At 44.0% G+C, this 14,622-nt stretch overlaps 1 protein-coding gene across 1 annotated transcript; it reads right to left on the bottom strand.

The window, feature by feature from the left end:
• Positions 1–2,304: 2,304 nt before the first annotated feature.
• Positions 2,305–5,802, bottom strand: LOC113177106 (HLA class I histocompatibility antigen, B alpha chain-like). Its single transcript, XM_077801856.1, has 8 exons — positions 5,691–5,802; positions 5,130–5,396; positions 4,635–4,910; positions 3,777–4,052; positions 3,540–3,650; positions 3,099–3,131; positions 2,912–2,959; positions 2,305–2,742 (listed from the first exon to the last, which is right to left on the bottom strand). Exons 1-8 carry the CDS (start codon positions 5,761–5,763, stop codon positions 2,738–2,740), a joined length of 1,089 nt encoding a protein of 362 aa, XP_077657982.1. The 5' UTR covers positions 5,764–5,802; the 3' UTR covers positions 2,305–2,737.
• Positions 5,803–14,622: the final 8,820 nt, after the last annotated feature.

Below are 14,622 nucleotides of genomic sequence, written 5' to 3' on the forward strand. Positions count from 1 at the left end.
TTTTGTTGTTCTCTTATGTGGGGAGTCACTCTGAATGATTTGCGCCTTCCATCCTGGAGCGGAAAGGCTTTGACCATCAATCACTACATAACATACTGAATATTGCCCTGGTCCTGGAAGTTTGAGACGTAGGCATGTTGCCCCATGGCCCCTTGGGTCAAATTACACTCACCTATCCTTTGTAACCCTGCCCCTTCTGGCCTTTTTGGATGAAACTTTCTAAGTATAAGGGTCCCCCTAATAAAAGCCCTCTTCTGAACGTGCTCACTCTCTCTCATCAGTCTCTTGTGACTTTCTCTTGCTCTCCCATTTGGGGAGCCTGAGGTTGAGAGTGGAGAAGCCATCCTGAAGCTTGTTTAAAGGTAAAGTGTGTGACTGTGTTTTATTTGGTGTCCCTGAAAATTCACAGGAGCAACCTTAAGTTCAGCTGCCCACACGGGTAGGGGGCAGCACTCTTTTTTTTTTTTTTTTTTTTTTTAAAGAGAGAGAGAGAGAGAGAGAGAGAGAGAGAGAGAGAGAGAGAGAGAGAATTTTTAATATTTATTTTTTAGTTCTCGGCGGACACAACATCTTTGTTGGTATGTGGTGCTGAGGATCGAACCCGGGCCGCACGCATGCCAGGCGAGCGCGCTACCGCTTGAGCCACATCCCCAGCCCAAGGGGCAGCACTCTTACTTCCTCTTTCTCATACTCTGGTAAAGTTCCTTAGGAAGTATTGTAAATTCCATCTTCAAAATGTGTGCAGCATCCAAACACTTCCACTATTTCCCCTGCTCATACACCAGTGGAAGTGACCAACGTCTCCAACATAGGACTGACTGTTTTCCTGCTGCCTTGCTAGTCCTCATCTCGATTCTGGTCTCAGGTCAGAAGTTAGCATGATGCTTTGAAAAGATGCACTGTGTCTGCCTTGCTCAAAATTGCCTCACTTGATGCAAGATTCTTTCCGTCTACCTCCAGATCTTGCGACTGGCCATGTTTCTCAGCTCCTCTCAGTGACTCTGCTCAGGACATCTCAGATCCTCACTCTCCTTGGAACACACACAGGATTCTGCTCTGGTGCATTTGCACTGCAGCTTCCTGTTGCTTAGAAAGTTCTTCTTCCAAACATCCTCATGACAAGTTCTTTTACATCTTTCAAATCTATTCTCAAAGGTCACCTTGCTAATAAGTGCCATGCTGAGAACCCTAGTAAAACAGCCAACTTCCCTTTCCCCACACACCCACTCTCACACCTGCCCTGCAACACTTACCACCTAACATGAACACTGTCCTCAGGTACTCTGCTGACAGTGTGTCTTCTTCTGCTTTCCTATAGAACACAGGCCTGTTTTCATTTCCCTGATGTATCCTAGGTGAAAACTGTGTGTCATCTACTCAGTACTCAACAAATGAGAGATGAATGAATGATCAGTGTCAACTCCTCCTTCTTTATTAAAAGAATTTCAGATCAAATGCTGCTGTGGCATCTGCAGTCAAGGGTTTCTCACACTGAGATCAGGGCCATTTGGGCTTTTCTTACAAATGCTGCCCTCCATCCCTCCACACCAGCCCTCCTGCTCTCCGCAGCTGCTAAGGACATTTTGATCTTCATGATCCTTACCTAATGGGTCATATTTTCCAACTAAACAGAAACCTCCGTTAGACTCTTTTATCAACCCAGGAATCTGTAATGGAGCAAGTTCTAGGATGAGTATTGTTAAGGACAGTGAAACTGCTCAGTTAGAGAAGATGGAAGCCTAAGAGGAATTTATCTAAGATGAGAAATCATGAGATCCTTCCTCTCTGCTGTTCCCATAATCTGGTTCCTTTAAAAATCCTGGAGGAATGATAGGAAATACAATCCAGGAAACTGCCCTGGGTCTTGTGGGTCAATGACAGAAAAAATGAACTTCTGCTGTCACCGCTGAGAGACACCCAGAGTAGAACAAGACCAGAACCCAAACTTACTAATAAGAACAGGGATAAATCTTTGTGAAAAGTGAGAAACAAAAAAAAGATGGGAGCAGAAGGTCAGACTCAGGTCTCGTCCTATGTTAACCCAGTGGCCTGATGCCCTCCCTGGCCATGTTCCTGGAGACAGGACCAGCCCTGGTGATGCTACCTGTCATCAGAGGTCCTGATGGGATGAGGTTCATCTGAATGGACAAGGACTAAGGAGCAGTAAAAATGATCCAGTTGAGAGTGACCACAAAGACCTAGGATGGACTGAGCACAGACTGGATGCCACCTTGTCCACTCTCAACTTCTTTCATCCTTCTCCTGTCCCCTCCTGCAACAGACTTAGCACAGCAAACACATGGATTCTGGAAGGTTTCTGGTTTTATTTTCTCTCAGAAATTTTAGGAATCCTCTTCTCATTTAATTAACCCATCAACATATACTGTGGCACAAATGTGAAACACAATCAATATCCACATTCTGTTTTCCAAAAGGGGAGGAAGACGCTGCAATTCAGAGCAACATAAAGCTAAATCAGGAATGAAGACATCCCAGCCCCACATCAGCTACATAGGAAAGTTGAATGAGGAAGAGAACATTGTGGGGAGGGGTCCTGGTGATCAAGGATGTGTTCCTCTCTCCATTGCCTCACATTATGATTGTAGGAACACAGACACAAAGACACAATCAGATGCCAGCTGCACAAAGAGTAGCCAGGAACTCTTGAAACTGCAGTAGAGAGCAGGAAGGGAACTGAAGAAATCCTGCACTGCTCAGTCCCACAGACGGCAGTATCTCACACTGTAAAAGAAAGTATTATGAACAGATTCAGATCACTCCTTGTAATGGAGACACTCTGAACAACCCATTAAACACTCAAAATTTCACAAATCCCTGAGAGAGTCCCTGTAACCCAGCAGTCTCCCCATTCCCCAACCCCTCTCCCTCTCCAGGACCTCCAGAATCTTACCTTTCTCAGCAGTGAGAGACACATCAGAGCCCTGGGCACTGTCATTACCTGAGCAGAACAAAAACAGAACCTGGTCAGAGCCCACAGGAGATGAGGGTAATGGAGGAATTATGAGATGGATCAGCTCCCCCATTGCTCCCCATTACACCGTCCATGGGCCTCAGGGATCAGTGTTCTTCATACTTACAGGCAGCTGGAGCATAGGGCCCTTTCTTTACTCCTGTGGGAAGAAAACATCTTGTGAGAGAGCAGCTTGAAAACAGGTCTTAGAGGCGCCCCCTAGTCCTGGACACTAGGGAAGTCTCCAGAACTGTGACTGCAGATGTAGGATCAGGAGACAAGAAGAATATAGATGCGTAAAGATGGAGCTTATTACTCTCCTGAGTTCTTCCTCAGCAGGAAGATTCCCCTCTGGCCTCTAAATGCTGGGAATCAGGTCCCATCACCACAAACATCAAGAGGATATATTTGTCCTTTAGTTTCTATGCACTTTACAAAAAGTAAACAGATTCCAGGTTGGGTAAGGACACGAGTAGATATTACTTCCCATGAACAAGGCAGGGCACACTTCTACCAACTACTTGAAACCACCAGTGGGTCAAAAATTCAGACCCTGCACTTTCCCTACCTGTGTTTTTCTTTCTCCAGAAGATAAAACTGACCACAGCTCCAGTGACAATAAGGACAATCACAGCAGCAACAATTCCCATGACAGGGATGGTGGCCTGAGAGGGTGGCTCTGGGAGAGGAAGGGAATTCAGGTGAGGGTCTCTGATCCCCAGCTCTCAGCCCTGACCCTGCTGAGGGTCTCCAGAAAGCCTCCTGCTTTCCTGACAACAGGCTCTGGGCCCTCATCCCTCCTTACCCCATCTCAGGGTGAGGGGCTCAGGCAGCCCCTCATGGTGCACATGGCAGGTGTATCTCTGCTCCTCTCCAGCAGGCACCACCACAGCTGCCCATTTCTGGAAGTTTCCATCCCCAGAAGGTCTGGTCTCCACAAGTTCCATGTCCTGGGTCTGGTCCTCTCCATCCCGCTGCCAAGTTAGGGTGATCTCCTTAGGGTAGAAGCCCAGGGCCCAGCATCTCAGAGTGACATCCCCGTCAGGGCTAGGGTGGTGAGTCACATGTGTCTTCGGGGGGTCTGAGGGAAAGAATAGGGAAATTCAGACATTTTGGCATTTCCTCATGGACCACTGAAGGGCTCACATGACCCTCCTGAGAATGGACAACATGATCCGGGTGGGGAGGAGCACAAAACCTAGACATAAACCAGAAGGCAGGATTCTCGCATAATGTATTCCTTGGAAAGTTCTAGAATCATATCGAGACAACCTAGTGTAAGAGGTTTCAGGTCTCTGAGAGGGACTTCAAACTCTGGTCTGGGTAGAGGCTGAGACAGGTGGAAAAGCTGGAGTCAGACCTCCCAGGACACTAGGCTGGAGTGGACCTGACAGTCTGTTCCTGATGCCAAGGCTGGTGACAGGGACCTGTGGTGGGGTATTCACTGTCTTTCCCACCGCCAGGGAGAGAGAGACGGGATCCCTCACTTGTCCTGAGAGACAGCGGCCTCAGTTCCTCTCTAGGGCAGCCCCTGGGGGTCCAGGCCCACTCCTCCCCCTGGACCAGGAGCAGGAGGTGTCTAGTGTGGGCGCCCTTCTCCTCCCTCCTGTGGGGAGCTGGAGGAGGGACCTCCAGGGGATCAGGCAGGTGAAGCCCCTCACACCTGTGCGCTGCAGCGTCTCCTTCCCGTTCTCCAGGTATCTGGTGAGCCACTCCACACACTCCCCCTCCAGGTAGGCCCTGTGGTGCTCCGCGGCACCCGCCGCCTCCCACTTCCTCTTGGTGATCTGAGCCGCCGTGTCCGCCGCGGTCCAGGAGCGCAGGTCGTCGTTCAGGGCGATGTAGTCCTTGCCGTCGTAGGCGTGCTGCTGGTACCCGCGGAGGAGGCGCCCGTCGGTCCCCACGTCGCAGCCATACATTATCTGGATGGAGTGAGAGCCTGTCCCCCCCCCCCCCCGTCAGCCGCGGCCCCGCCCCGCCCGCCCCGGGTTCTCCCTAAAGTGAAACCGAAACCGTCGCAGTCCCCGGGCGCTGTCTGGGTCGGGGTCCCCGCGGGTCCCAGCCTTGGGGTGGCCCTCGGCCCGGGGACCCTGACGACTCGGGGCCGTCCGTGAGGGACGGGAGGGGTCGCGGCCTCCGCCAGGCCCGGGTCACTCACCGTCCGCGCTCTGGTTGTAGTAGCCGCGCAGGGTGTCGAGGTTCTCTCGGTAAAACTGTGCGTCACCCTTGGCGATCCGTGTCTGCCGCTCCCAGTACTCGGGCCCCTCCTGCTCTATCCACGGCGCCCGCGGCTCCTCCCTGGGATTCTCGGCGTCGCTGTCGAAGCGCGAGAACTGCGAGTCGTCCACGTAGCCCACAGTGATGAAGCGGGGCTCCCCGCCGGGGCGGGACACGGAGGTGTAGAAATACCTCATGGAGTGGGAGCCTGGGGAAGGGAGCCGCTGAGACCCCGGGATCCTCTTCCAGGCGCCAGACCCGGGTCCCAGGTTGACGACGCCAGGAGGAGAGGAGCGAGGTCTAGAGAAGCTTAGGGGTCGGTGGGACGCGGGAGGGCAGGACTTAGGGGCGGGAGTGGAGGGTCAGGATGAACCGCACCAGAGTGGGGAGGGTCTGGGCCGGGGGCAGCGGGGACGCGGCTTCCCCTGATCCTGAGCGCTCACAGGACGGTCCCCTCGCTCCTCCCGCGCGAGAAGCCATTCCCTCCCCACCTGGCACTCACCCGCCCAGGTCTCGGTCAGGGCCAGGGCCCCTGACAGGAGCAGGAGCAGCGTTCGTGGGGCCATCATCCGCATCCTGCAGCTCTGTGGAGATCTGGGGCTTGGCCGGCGGATGGGGACTTTAAAACCTGAACAGCTGTGACGCTGATTGGCTTCTCTAGGAGCAAGACACGCAATGGGAGTGAGACCTGCGGCCGCGTCAGGAGTGTCCAGGCAGAAGGACCTGACACGGGTTGGGAGAAGAAGAAGTGAAACTCCAGAGAGAAAATCCCCAGTACTCAGTGTCCACACCCCAGGCACCGCTCCAGACCCTGAGAGCCACGCCCGGGACTGGGACTTTGCCCAGAACCCTACTCTGTACTGTCGTCCTTGGTCACACACACCCTCACCTTGATTCCTGCCTCAAGGTGTAGAATCAGCAGTTCTCAAATTTTTGGTTTCAGTATCTTTATTTGTTCTAGAAAGTAGTAATCAGAGGTAATCAAGTTTATATGCATTATGTCTATCAATATTTGCCACCTTAGAAATTAATTCCATTTAAGAGATATACTATTCCTTCTTAATATTAATAACTAATTGCATGTTAACAGAAACAGTAGTTTCAAAGAGAAATAACTGTTTTCCAAAATGAAAAGATTTAATAAAAAATGGATCATTTTATTTTTTAGAATTTTGAAAGTTCTTTTTGTCAATAGAGAATACTAGATATTCATATTTTCTGCATTTAACCTGTGATTTTGATTGAAACAAAAAATACAACCACACAAATATATAGGAGGAATGTTTTTAATAACATATCCAATATTCATCTTTGATACTACACTAAAATGACACAAGTGTTAGTTTCTTAAAGGTTCTTTGCCATGAGGATCCTGAAATATTATCATTGAATAGTTCATATTCTATTTCATTAACGTCTGTGGGTGTGTCTTCACATTGAATGGATCTTGTGCTGATGCATGATATTTCTTAGTCACGCATTGTTTGACCAAGTTATATAGACCTTCTAGTATTAACATATTTAAGTGAAATAATCAAGAGGTCATATGCTGATATCACCACAGATTTCACCAGAAAGTGTTGTAAGTACTTGGGAGTTTGTCAGATTAATAGTGGTAGATACAGGTTTGCCCAGATTCTCATTTTCTCTTGAGAACATGCATGTTATCATTGAATATATTGCTGTCTGTGGATTATCTCAAAGGGACAGGTTGAGGTCATTTTTTAGAATGTTGGCCAAATATTGAAGTGTAAGGAATACCTCCCCTGTCATTCATTCTTTGAAGCAGGAATGGTGTTCCATAAAATAGGGCTAGTCGTACAACTCACTAAATGGCTTTTGTTGACACAAACATCCTACTTTTGAATGTAGCAGATGTGTTTTATGTGCACTTCCCATTCTATCAAAAATAAATGTATTTATAAAATGAACTATGTAATGAAGATTTAATATAATTATTTAAAAAAAAATATATTTAAATTATAGGTAGACATAATATCTTTATTTACTTTTTTTCCCTTTTTTTATTGGTTGTTCACAACATTACAAAGCTCTTGACATATCATATTTCATACATTAGATTGAAGTGGGTTATGAACTCCCAATTTTACCCCAAATGCAGATTGCAGAATTATGTTGGTTACACATCCACAATTTTACATAATGCCCTATTAGTAATTGTTGTATTCTGCTACCTTTCCTATCCCCTACTATCCCCCCTCCCCTTCCTTCACATCTTCTCTCTCTACCCCATCTACTGTAATCATTTCTCTCCTTGTTTATTTTCCCATTCCCCTCACATCCTCTTATATGTAATTTTGTATAGCAATGAGGGTCTCCCTTCATTTCCATGCAATTTCCCTTTTCTCTCCCTTTCCCTCCCATCTCATGTCTCTGTTTAAAGTTAATCTTTTCTTCCTGCTCTTCCTCCCTACTCTGTTCATAGTTGCTCTCATTATATCAAAGAAGACATTTGGTATTTGTTTTTTAGGGATTGGCTAGCTTCACTAAGCATAATCTGCTCTAGTGCCATCCATTTCCCTGCAAATTCCATGATTTTGTCATTTTTTAGTGCTGCGTAATATTCCATGGTGTATAAATGCCACATTTTTTTTTTATCCATTCATCTACTGAAGGGCATCTGGGTTGGTTCCACAGTCTAGCTATTGGGAATTGTGCTGCTATGAACATCGATGTGGCAGTATCCCTGCAGCATGCTCTTTTTTTTTTTTTTTTTCAAAGAGAGAGTGAGAGAGAGGGGGACAGAGAGAGAGAGAATTTTTAATATTTATTTATTTTTTCTTAGTTCTCGGCGGACACATCTTTGTTTGTATGTGGTGCTGAGGATCGAACCCGGGCCGCACGCATGCCAGGCGAGCGCGCTACCGCTTGAGCCACATCCCCAGCCCCTGCAGCATGCTCTTTTAAGGTCTTCAGGGAATAGTCCCAGAAGGGCAATAGCAGGGTCAAATGGTGGTTCCATTCCCAGCTTTCCCAGGAATCTCCATACTGCTTTCCAAATTGGCTGCACCAATTTGCAGTCCCACCAGCAATGTACAAGTGTACCCTTTTCTCCACATCCTCGCCAGCACTTGTTGTTGTTTGACTTCCTAATGGCTGCCAATCTTACTGGAGTGAGATGGTATCTTAGGGTGGTTTTGATTTGCATTTCTCTGACTGCTAGCGATGGTGAGCATTTTTTCATGTACTTGTTGATTGATTGTATGTCCTCCTCTGAGAAGTGTCTATTCAGGTCCTTGGCCCATTTGTTGATTGGTTATTTGTTATCTTATTGTCTAATTTTTTGAGTTCTTTGTATACTCTGGATATTAGGCCTCTATCTGAAGTGTGAGGAGTAAAAATTTGTTCCCAGGATGTAGGCTCCCTATTTACCTCTCTTATTGTTTCTCTTGCTGAGAAAAAACTTTTTAGTTTAAGTAAGTCCCATTTGTTGATTCTTGTTATTAACTCTTGTGCTATGGGTGTCCTATTAAGGAATTTGGAGCCCGACCCCACAATATGTAGATCGGAGCTAACTTTTTCTTCTATCAGATGCAGAGTCTCTGATTTGATATCAAGCTCCTTGATCCATTTTGAGTTAACTTTTGTGCATGGCGAGAGAAAGGGATTCAGTTTCATTTTGTTGCATATGGATTTCCAGTTTTCCCAACACCATTTGTTGAAGATGCTATCCCTCCTCCATTGCATGCTTTTAGCCCCTTTATCAAATATAAGATAGTTGTAACTTTGTGGATTAGTCTCTATGTCCTCTATTCTATACCATTGGTCCACCCACCTGTTTTGGTACCAGTACCATGCTGTTTTTGTCACTATTGCTCTGTAATATAGTTTGAAATCTGGTATCGCTATACCTCCTGATTCACACTTCCTGCTTAGAATTGCTTTTGCTATTCTGGGTCTTTTATTTTTCCATATGAATTTCATGATTGCTTTATCTATTTCTACAAGAAATGCCGTTGGGATTTTGATTGGCATTGCATTAAACCTATAGAGAACTTTTGGTAATATCGCCATTTTGATAATCTTAGTTCTGCCTATCCATGAACAGGGTATATTTACTTATTTTTATATGGTGCTGAGGGTCAAACCCAGTATCTCACACATGTAAGGCAAGCACTGTACCACTGAGCCACAACCCCAGCCCAGAGTTAATGATTTTTAACACTTCACTCAGGACATGTCTAAGTGAACTGGCACATTTTCCCTTCTGCAGTTAAAAGGTGCTCACGAATACAATAACTATGATTACAATTTGGTACTATACCTTCCACTTTGCCAAGTTTTACTTTATTGTAAGTAATGTTTTAGTGATATTATAAAAATGTTTTTTGAAGATATAGGTCCTGTGCAATAGTCTGAACACCTCCAAGGGTTCCACAGATCACACTTTGAGAACTGCTGCTCTGAGTAAACTGTGGAGAGATCCCAACTGCTCCTATAACTTCTTTGCTTGATTCACTGCCACTACTCTCAGTAATTGCTAAAACATGTAAAAAGATATGGTATTTGTAAACAAGTAAAGGAATTATGTGCAATTATATGTAGAAAGAAAACAAAGAAGTTCTTAGAAATTAAAAACTGGTCACAGAAGTGAATAAGTCTGTAGATGACTTGAACAATTAAAAATAGTACCAGAAAAGAAGTTGTATAGCTAGAAAAATAGAGGTAAGGAAGACAGAAGAACTATAAGAGCACAAGGCATCAATAAAGGATTTTCAACAACTGAACAAGATGAATTCCAAAATAGAGAGTCAGGAATGATTTTAAAATCTCAAGAAAAATTCTCAGTGCTTACAGCCCCCCCCCCAATTACATTTGAACTGCCACAAAATAAAGGAAAACTGACCCACGCCAAGATGCATGACAATGAAATTTCAGAAATTAGGTAGAAAAAGGAAACCCTGAACATTTCCAGAGGCAGGAAAGACAGACAGCCTTGGAAGCTAGACAATGTTGAAGCCATATCAGGTGCATTCAAAGAAAAACTATTTTCAACACAGAATTTTGTACTAAGTTAAAGTTGGACTTAGAGCTGGGGTGTGCTAAGGACATTTCAGATGTTTAGGGTTTCAATATTTTTTTGCTCCATGTTCCTATAGGATGTGGCTAAATGAAGTGAGAAAAATGATGGAGAAAACCAAGGAAAGGGGACAGAAGGGATGAAGTTAATAGGGAGCCAGCACAAGAGAGGGAGGCCAAGTTCCCCCATGAGGTGAAGCAGATCCAGGGAGTCAGCCTTGCTCCATTGTGAAGGCATCCAGCCCAGGTGTGGCTTCACAGTCCAGCTCTAGGACAAGTGTCTTCACAAAGACCAAATTGGTGGAGTCCTAGTTATGCTTTAATGTACTGGTGGAGACTGTCTTAGTCTTTTGGCTGCTCTAACAGAACACCACACATTGAGGAAATTATAAAGAAGAGAGAGTGAGAGAGGGAGAGAGAGAGAGAGAGAGAGAGAGAGAGAGAGAGAGAGAATTTTTTTAATATTTATTTTTTAGTTCTCGGCGGACACAACATCTTTGTTGGTATGTGGTGCTGAGGATCGAACCCGGGCCGCACGCATGCCAGGCGAGCGCGCTACCGCTTGAGCCACATCCCCAGCCCCATTTTTTAGAATTTTTAAATTTTTTTTTTTAAGCTTTCGGTGGACAAAACGTTTTTGTTTGTATGTGGTGGTGAGGATCGAACCCCGGCCTCACGCATGCCAGGCGAGCGCACTACCACTTGAGCCACATCCCCAGCCCAGATGTTTTATTTTCTCACCATTATTATGTTTGGGAAGTCCAAGTTCATGGTACTGGCGAGGGCCCTCCTGCTATTTCCTTGTGTGATAGGAGGTGTAAAGGCAAAAGAGAGGGCAGGAGAGGTAGGAGGCATCAACCCATTTCCAAAATAACATACTGATTTATTTAGGAGAGCAAAACCCTCATACTTACCCACCTCCCATTAGGCCCCATCTCCCCACAGCACCACACTGAAGATCAAGATTCCAACACATGAACCTTGGAACACACATTCAAACCTTAGCACAGACCCTGGGAGAGAGTTTGGGAAAGTCTCAGTAATGAAAACAACAGAAACTAAGCAAATGAAGGAAGAACACTTTTATTAATTGCAGGGAAGTTAAAAAGTCAGTCCAAGGAAACAAAGTCATGAAAGCTACAAGCCTAGTTGTGAATAACATTTTTATAGTCAGTGAATGTAAAAATGGTGATCTAATGGAAATTATAAAATGTTGAGAGGACAGGGGTCTGTGAATGGAAGCTGTCCATTAAAAGTGCCACATGAAACTGGAAAACTAAGGAGGAGCCCTGTTAGCATTCTATTTAGGGACACAGCATCAGGCAAAAGAAGTAAAGCAGGCTAATTCCTGGGATCAGGAAATGGGGCTGCTTGGAAGACTGGGGTCATTTGTCTTTATAGAAAGCCTTGTAGAAGCATTTGACCTTTGAAATGCTGCTGTAATTCCACTAGAAAAAAAAATCAGTGATTAAAAAGACAACATGAGAGAAAGGACTCAGACATCACTTTATAAGGTGTATCAGAGAATTGGGGGCAGTATGGGAGGGAGATATAGGATAGATGGTGAATTTTTAAGGAGGAATTTTGTTTTCTATAGAGAGGTTAATAAATGAGCCACAGAGTGTGGAAGGTGATGATGCAGGGGAGGGAGGGCCAACCTTGTTCCCAAGTGCAGAGGTGGCCTCAGACAGCAAAGACCATCCACCATCACTGTGGGACAGTTTCAAATGTGGGGGCTGTAATGGGATTATGAGGCAGTTCTAACCTGAGTCCTACTTTTTTTCCAAGTGAAGAGAAAAAGTATTTCATCCTCTAGGAGTGAGGAGTGGGGATGTAGTAGTGGGGTATGAGAAGGAGGGAGAAAATGAGAAATTGCTTTCTGAGGGAGCCAAAGAGCCCACTGACCTGGAAAATGGAATATGAAGAGGACAATCAGGGGCCACTGAAGCCTGTGCTCATCACCTGAGGAAAGAGAGGGGGAGAAGAGAAACACGCAGCATTCAGGCTGCAGGAGGAAGGTGATGACAGACTAGAAGGACATGCAACACATTTTTCTGGTCTAGGGGTATGGATTATTTTAAACTCCTAATTTATTATGGTTAACATTTTATAATTTTTCTGTATCAAATATAGAGTCCTACTTCACCTAATGACAAGAAATGTGCTCTGTCTATGAAGCCAGTATCACCCTGATACCAAAGCAGATAAAGTCACATCAAGGAAACAAAACTATATATCAGTTTGCCTGGTGAACATAGATGTAAAAATGATTAATAAAATATTAGCAATTTACATTCAAAAACAATAAGAAGATTATAGAGCAAGTGGGTTCCACCCAGAGATGCAAGGTTGGCTCAATATATGAAAATCAGTAAACGTAATATATCACATAAATAGAATTAAAGACAGACATCACATAATCATCTCAGTCAATGTAGAAAAACCCTTAAACAAAATTCAGTACGTCTTCATGTTAAAAATACTGAAGAGGGGCTGGGGCTGTGGCTCAGTGGTAGAGTGCTTGCCTAGCTTGTATTCTCAGCACCACATACAAACAAACAAATAAATAAATAAAGGTCCATCAATAACTAAAAAACAAACAAACAAAAACGGAAGAAACTAGACATAGAAGGAATTTGTGTCCACATTGTGAGTGCTATATATGTCAAACACAAAGATAATACCATACTAAATGGGGAAAAACTGAAAATATTTTCTTTAAAAATAGAAATAAGACACAGAAGTTCACTCTCACCACTCCTATTCAATATAGTACTTGAAACTCTAACCAGAGCAATCAGGCAAGAGATGAATATTAAAGAGTTAAAAATAGAAAATAATTCAATGATCTCTATTTGCTGACTCTCTACACTTTTAGAGGTAATAACTTCATCAAAGTAGCAAGATACAAGATGAACAAACAAGGCCTGGGGTTGTAGCTCAGTGGTAGAGTGGTAGCCTTTAATGCATGAGGCCCTGGGTTCCGTCCCCAGCACCACAGAGAAATAAACAAATAAAAATAAATATATTGTGTCCATCTACAACTAAAAAATATTTTAAAAAATCAACAAAGGAAAGTCAAACTTTCCTGGACACCAATAATGATCCTGCTGAGAAAGAAATCAGGAAAATTCCATTCAAAATAGCCTCAAACAAATAAAGACCTGGGAATATATCTAAACAAGGAGGTGAGAGACATGTACAGTGAAAATTATAAAACACTGAACAAAGAAGATGAAAAGACCTCCCATGTTCTTAGATTGGCAGAATTAATATTGACAAAATGCCCATATTTCCAAAAGTCATGTACAGATTCTCTGCAATCCCCATCAGAATACCAATGATGTTCTCAAAGGAAAAACAGTTCTAAATTTCACATGGAAGAAGAGAAGACTCAGAGTAGCCAAAGTAATTGTGTGCTACTAATCAGAGCAATGCTGGAAGCATCAAAATACCTAATCTCAAATTACAGTGCACAACTGTCCTAACAAAACCAGCTTGGTATTAGCATAAAAACATACAGGAAGGCCAGTGGAATAGAATAGAAGGTATAGAGACTGACCTAGAGAGACCCAGTCATCTGATCCTTGACAAAGGTGCCAAAAAGACAAATTGGAGAAAACATAGCTTTTAAACAAATGGTACCTGGCAAACTGGAAATCTATATGCAGAGGAATGAAACTGGATCCCTATCGCTCACCCTCACAAAAATCAACTGAAAGCAGACCAAAGACCTAGGAATTAGACAGAAGCATTGCAACTGCTAGAAAACAGGCCAACACTCCAACAATGTTGGCTCAGGCATCAGCTTCCTTAATAATACTCCTACAGCTCAAGAAATAAAACCAGGGGTCAATAAGTGAACATCAAATCAAAAAAATTTCTGTACAGCAAAGGAAACAATTAAGAGCATGAAGATAGAGCCTGCAGAATTGGAGAAAACCTTTGACAGATACTCTCTGACAAGGGATTAATATCCAGAATGTATAAAAACTCAAAACACTTGCCAGAAGAAAAGCAAGTAACTCAACCAATAAATAAACAAAAGAACTAAACAGACATTTCTCAAAAGAAGAAATGCAAATGGATTTCATATATACATATATATGTGTATATATAAATCAAAACTACTCTGAGATTTCATCTCTCACTACTGTTAGAAGAACAATTATGAAGAGCATAAATAGATGCTGGAGAGGATGTGGGTATATGTGTACACTTCAAACATTGTTGGTGGGACTGCAAATTAATACAACCACTTTGAAAATCAGTATGGAAATACCTCAAAAAGCTAGAAATGACTCCACTATGTGACCCCGCTATCTTACCCCTTGATATTTGTCCAAAAGAACCAAAATCAGCATACTCTATTAAGATATGCATAGCAATGTTTA

The sequence above is a fragment of the Urocitellus parryii genome, chromosome 8, assembly GCF_045843805.1.
Source record: "Urocitellus parryii isolate mUroPar1 chromosome 8, mUroPar1.hap1, whole genome shotgun sequence".
Lineage (NCBI taxonomy): Eukaryota > Metazoa > Chordata > Mammalia > Rodentia > Sciuridae > Urocitellus > Urocitellus parryii.

Bases quoted from the DNA above. Each gene is read 5' to 3' on its own strand.
- LOC113177106 (XM_077801856.1), bottom strand. From the start codon at position 5,763: ATGCGGATGATGGCCCCACGAACGCTGCTCCTGCTCCTGTCAGGGGCC. The intron at 4,053-4,634 runs GTGTGAGGGGCT...TCTTTCCCTCAG, and splicing joins GGAGACGCTGCAGCGCACAG to ACCCCCCGAAGACACATGTG. The intron at 2,960-3,098 runs GTAAGTATGAAG...TGTTCTGCTCAG, and splicing joins GCCCTATGCTCCAGCTGCCT to GTAATGACAGTGCCCAGGGC.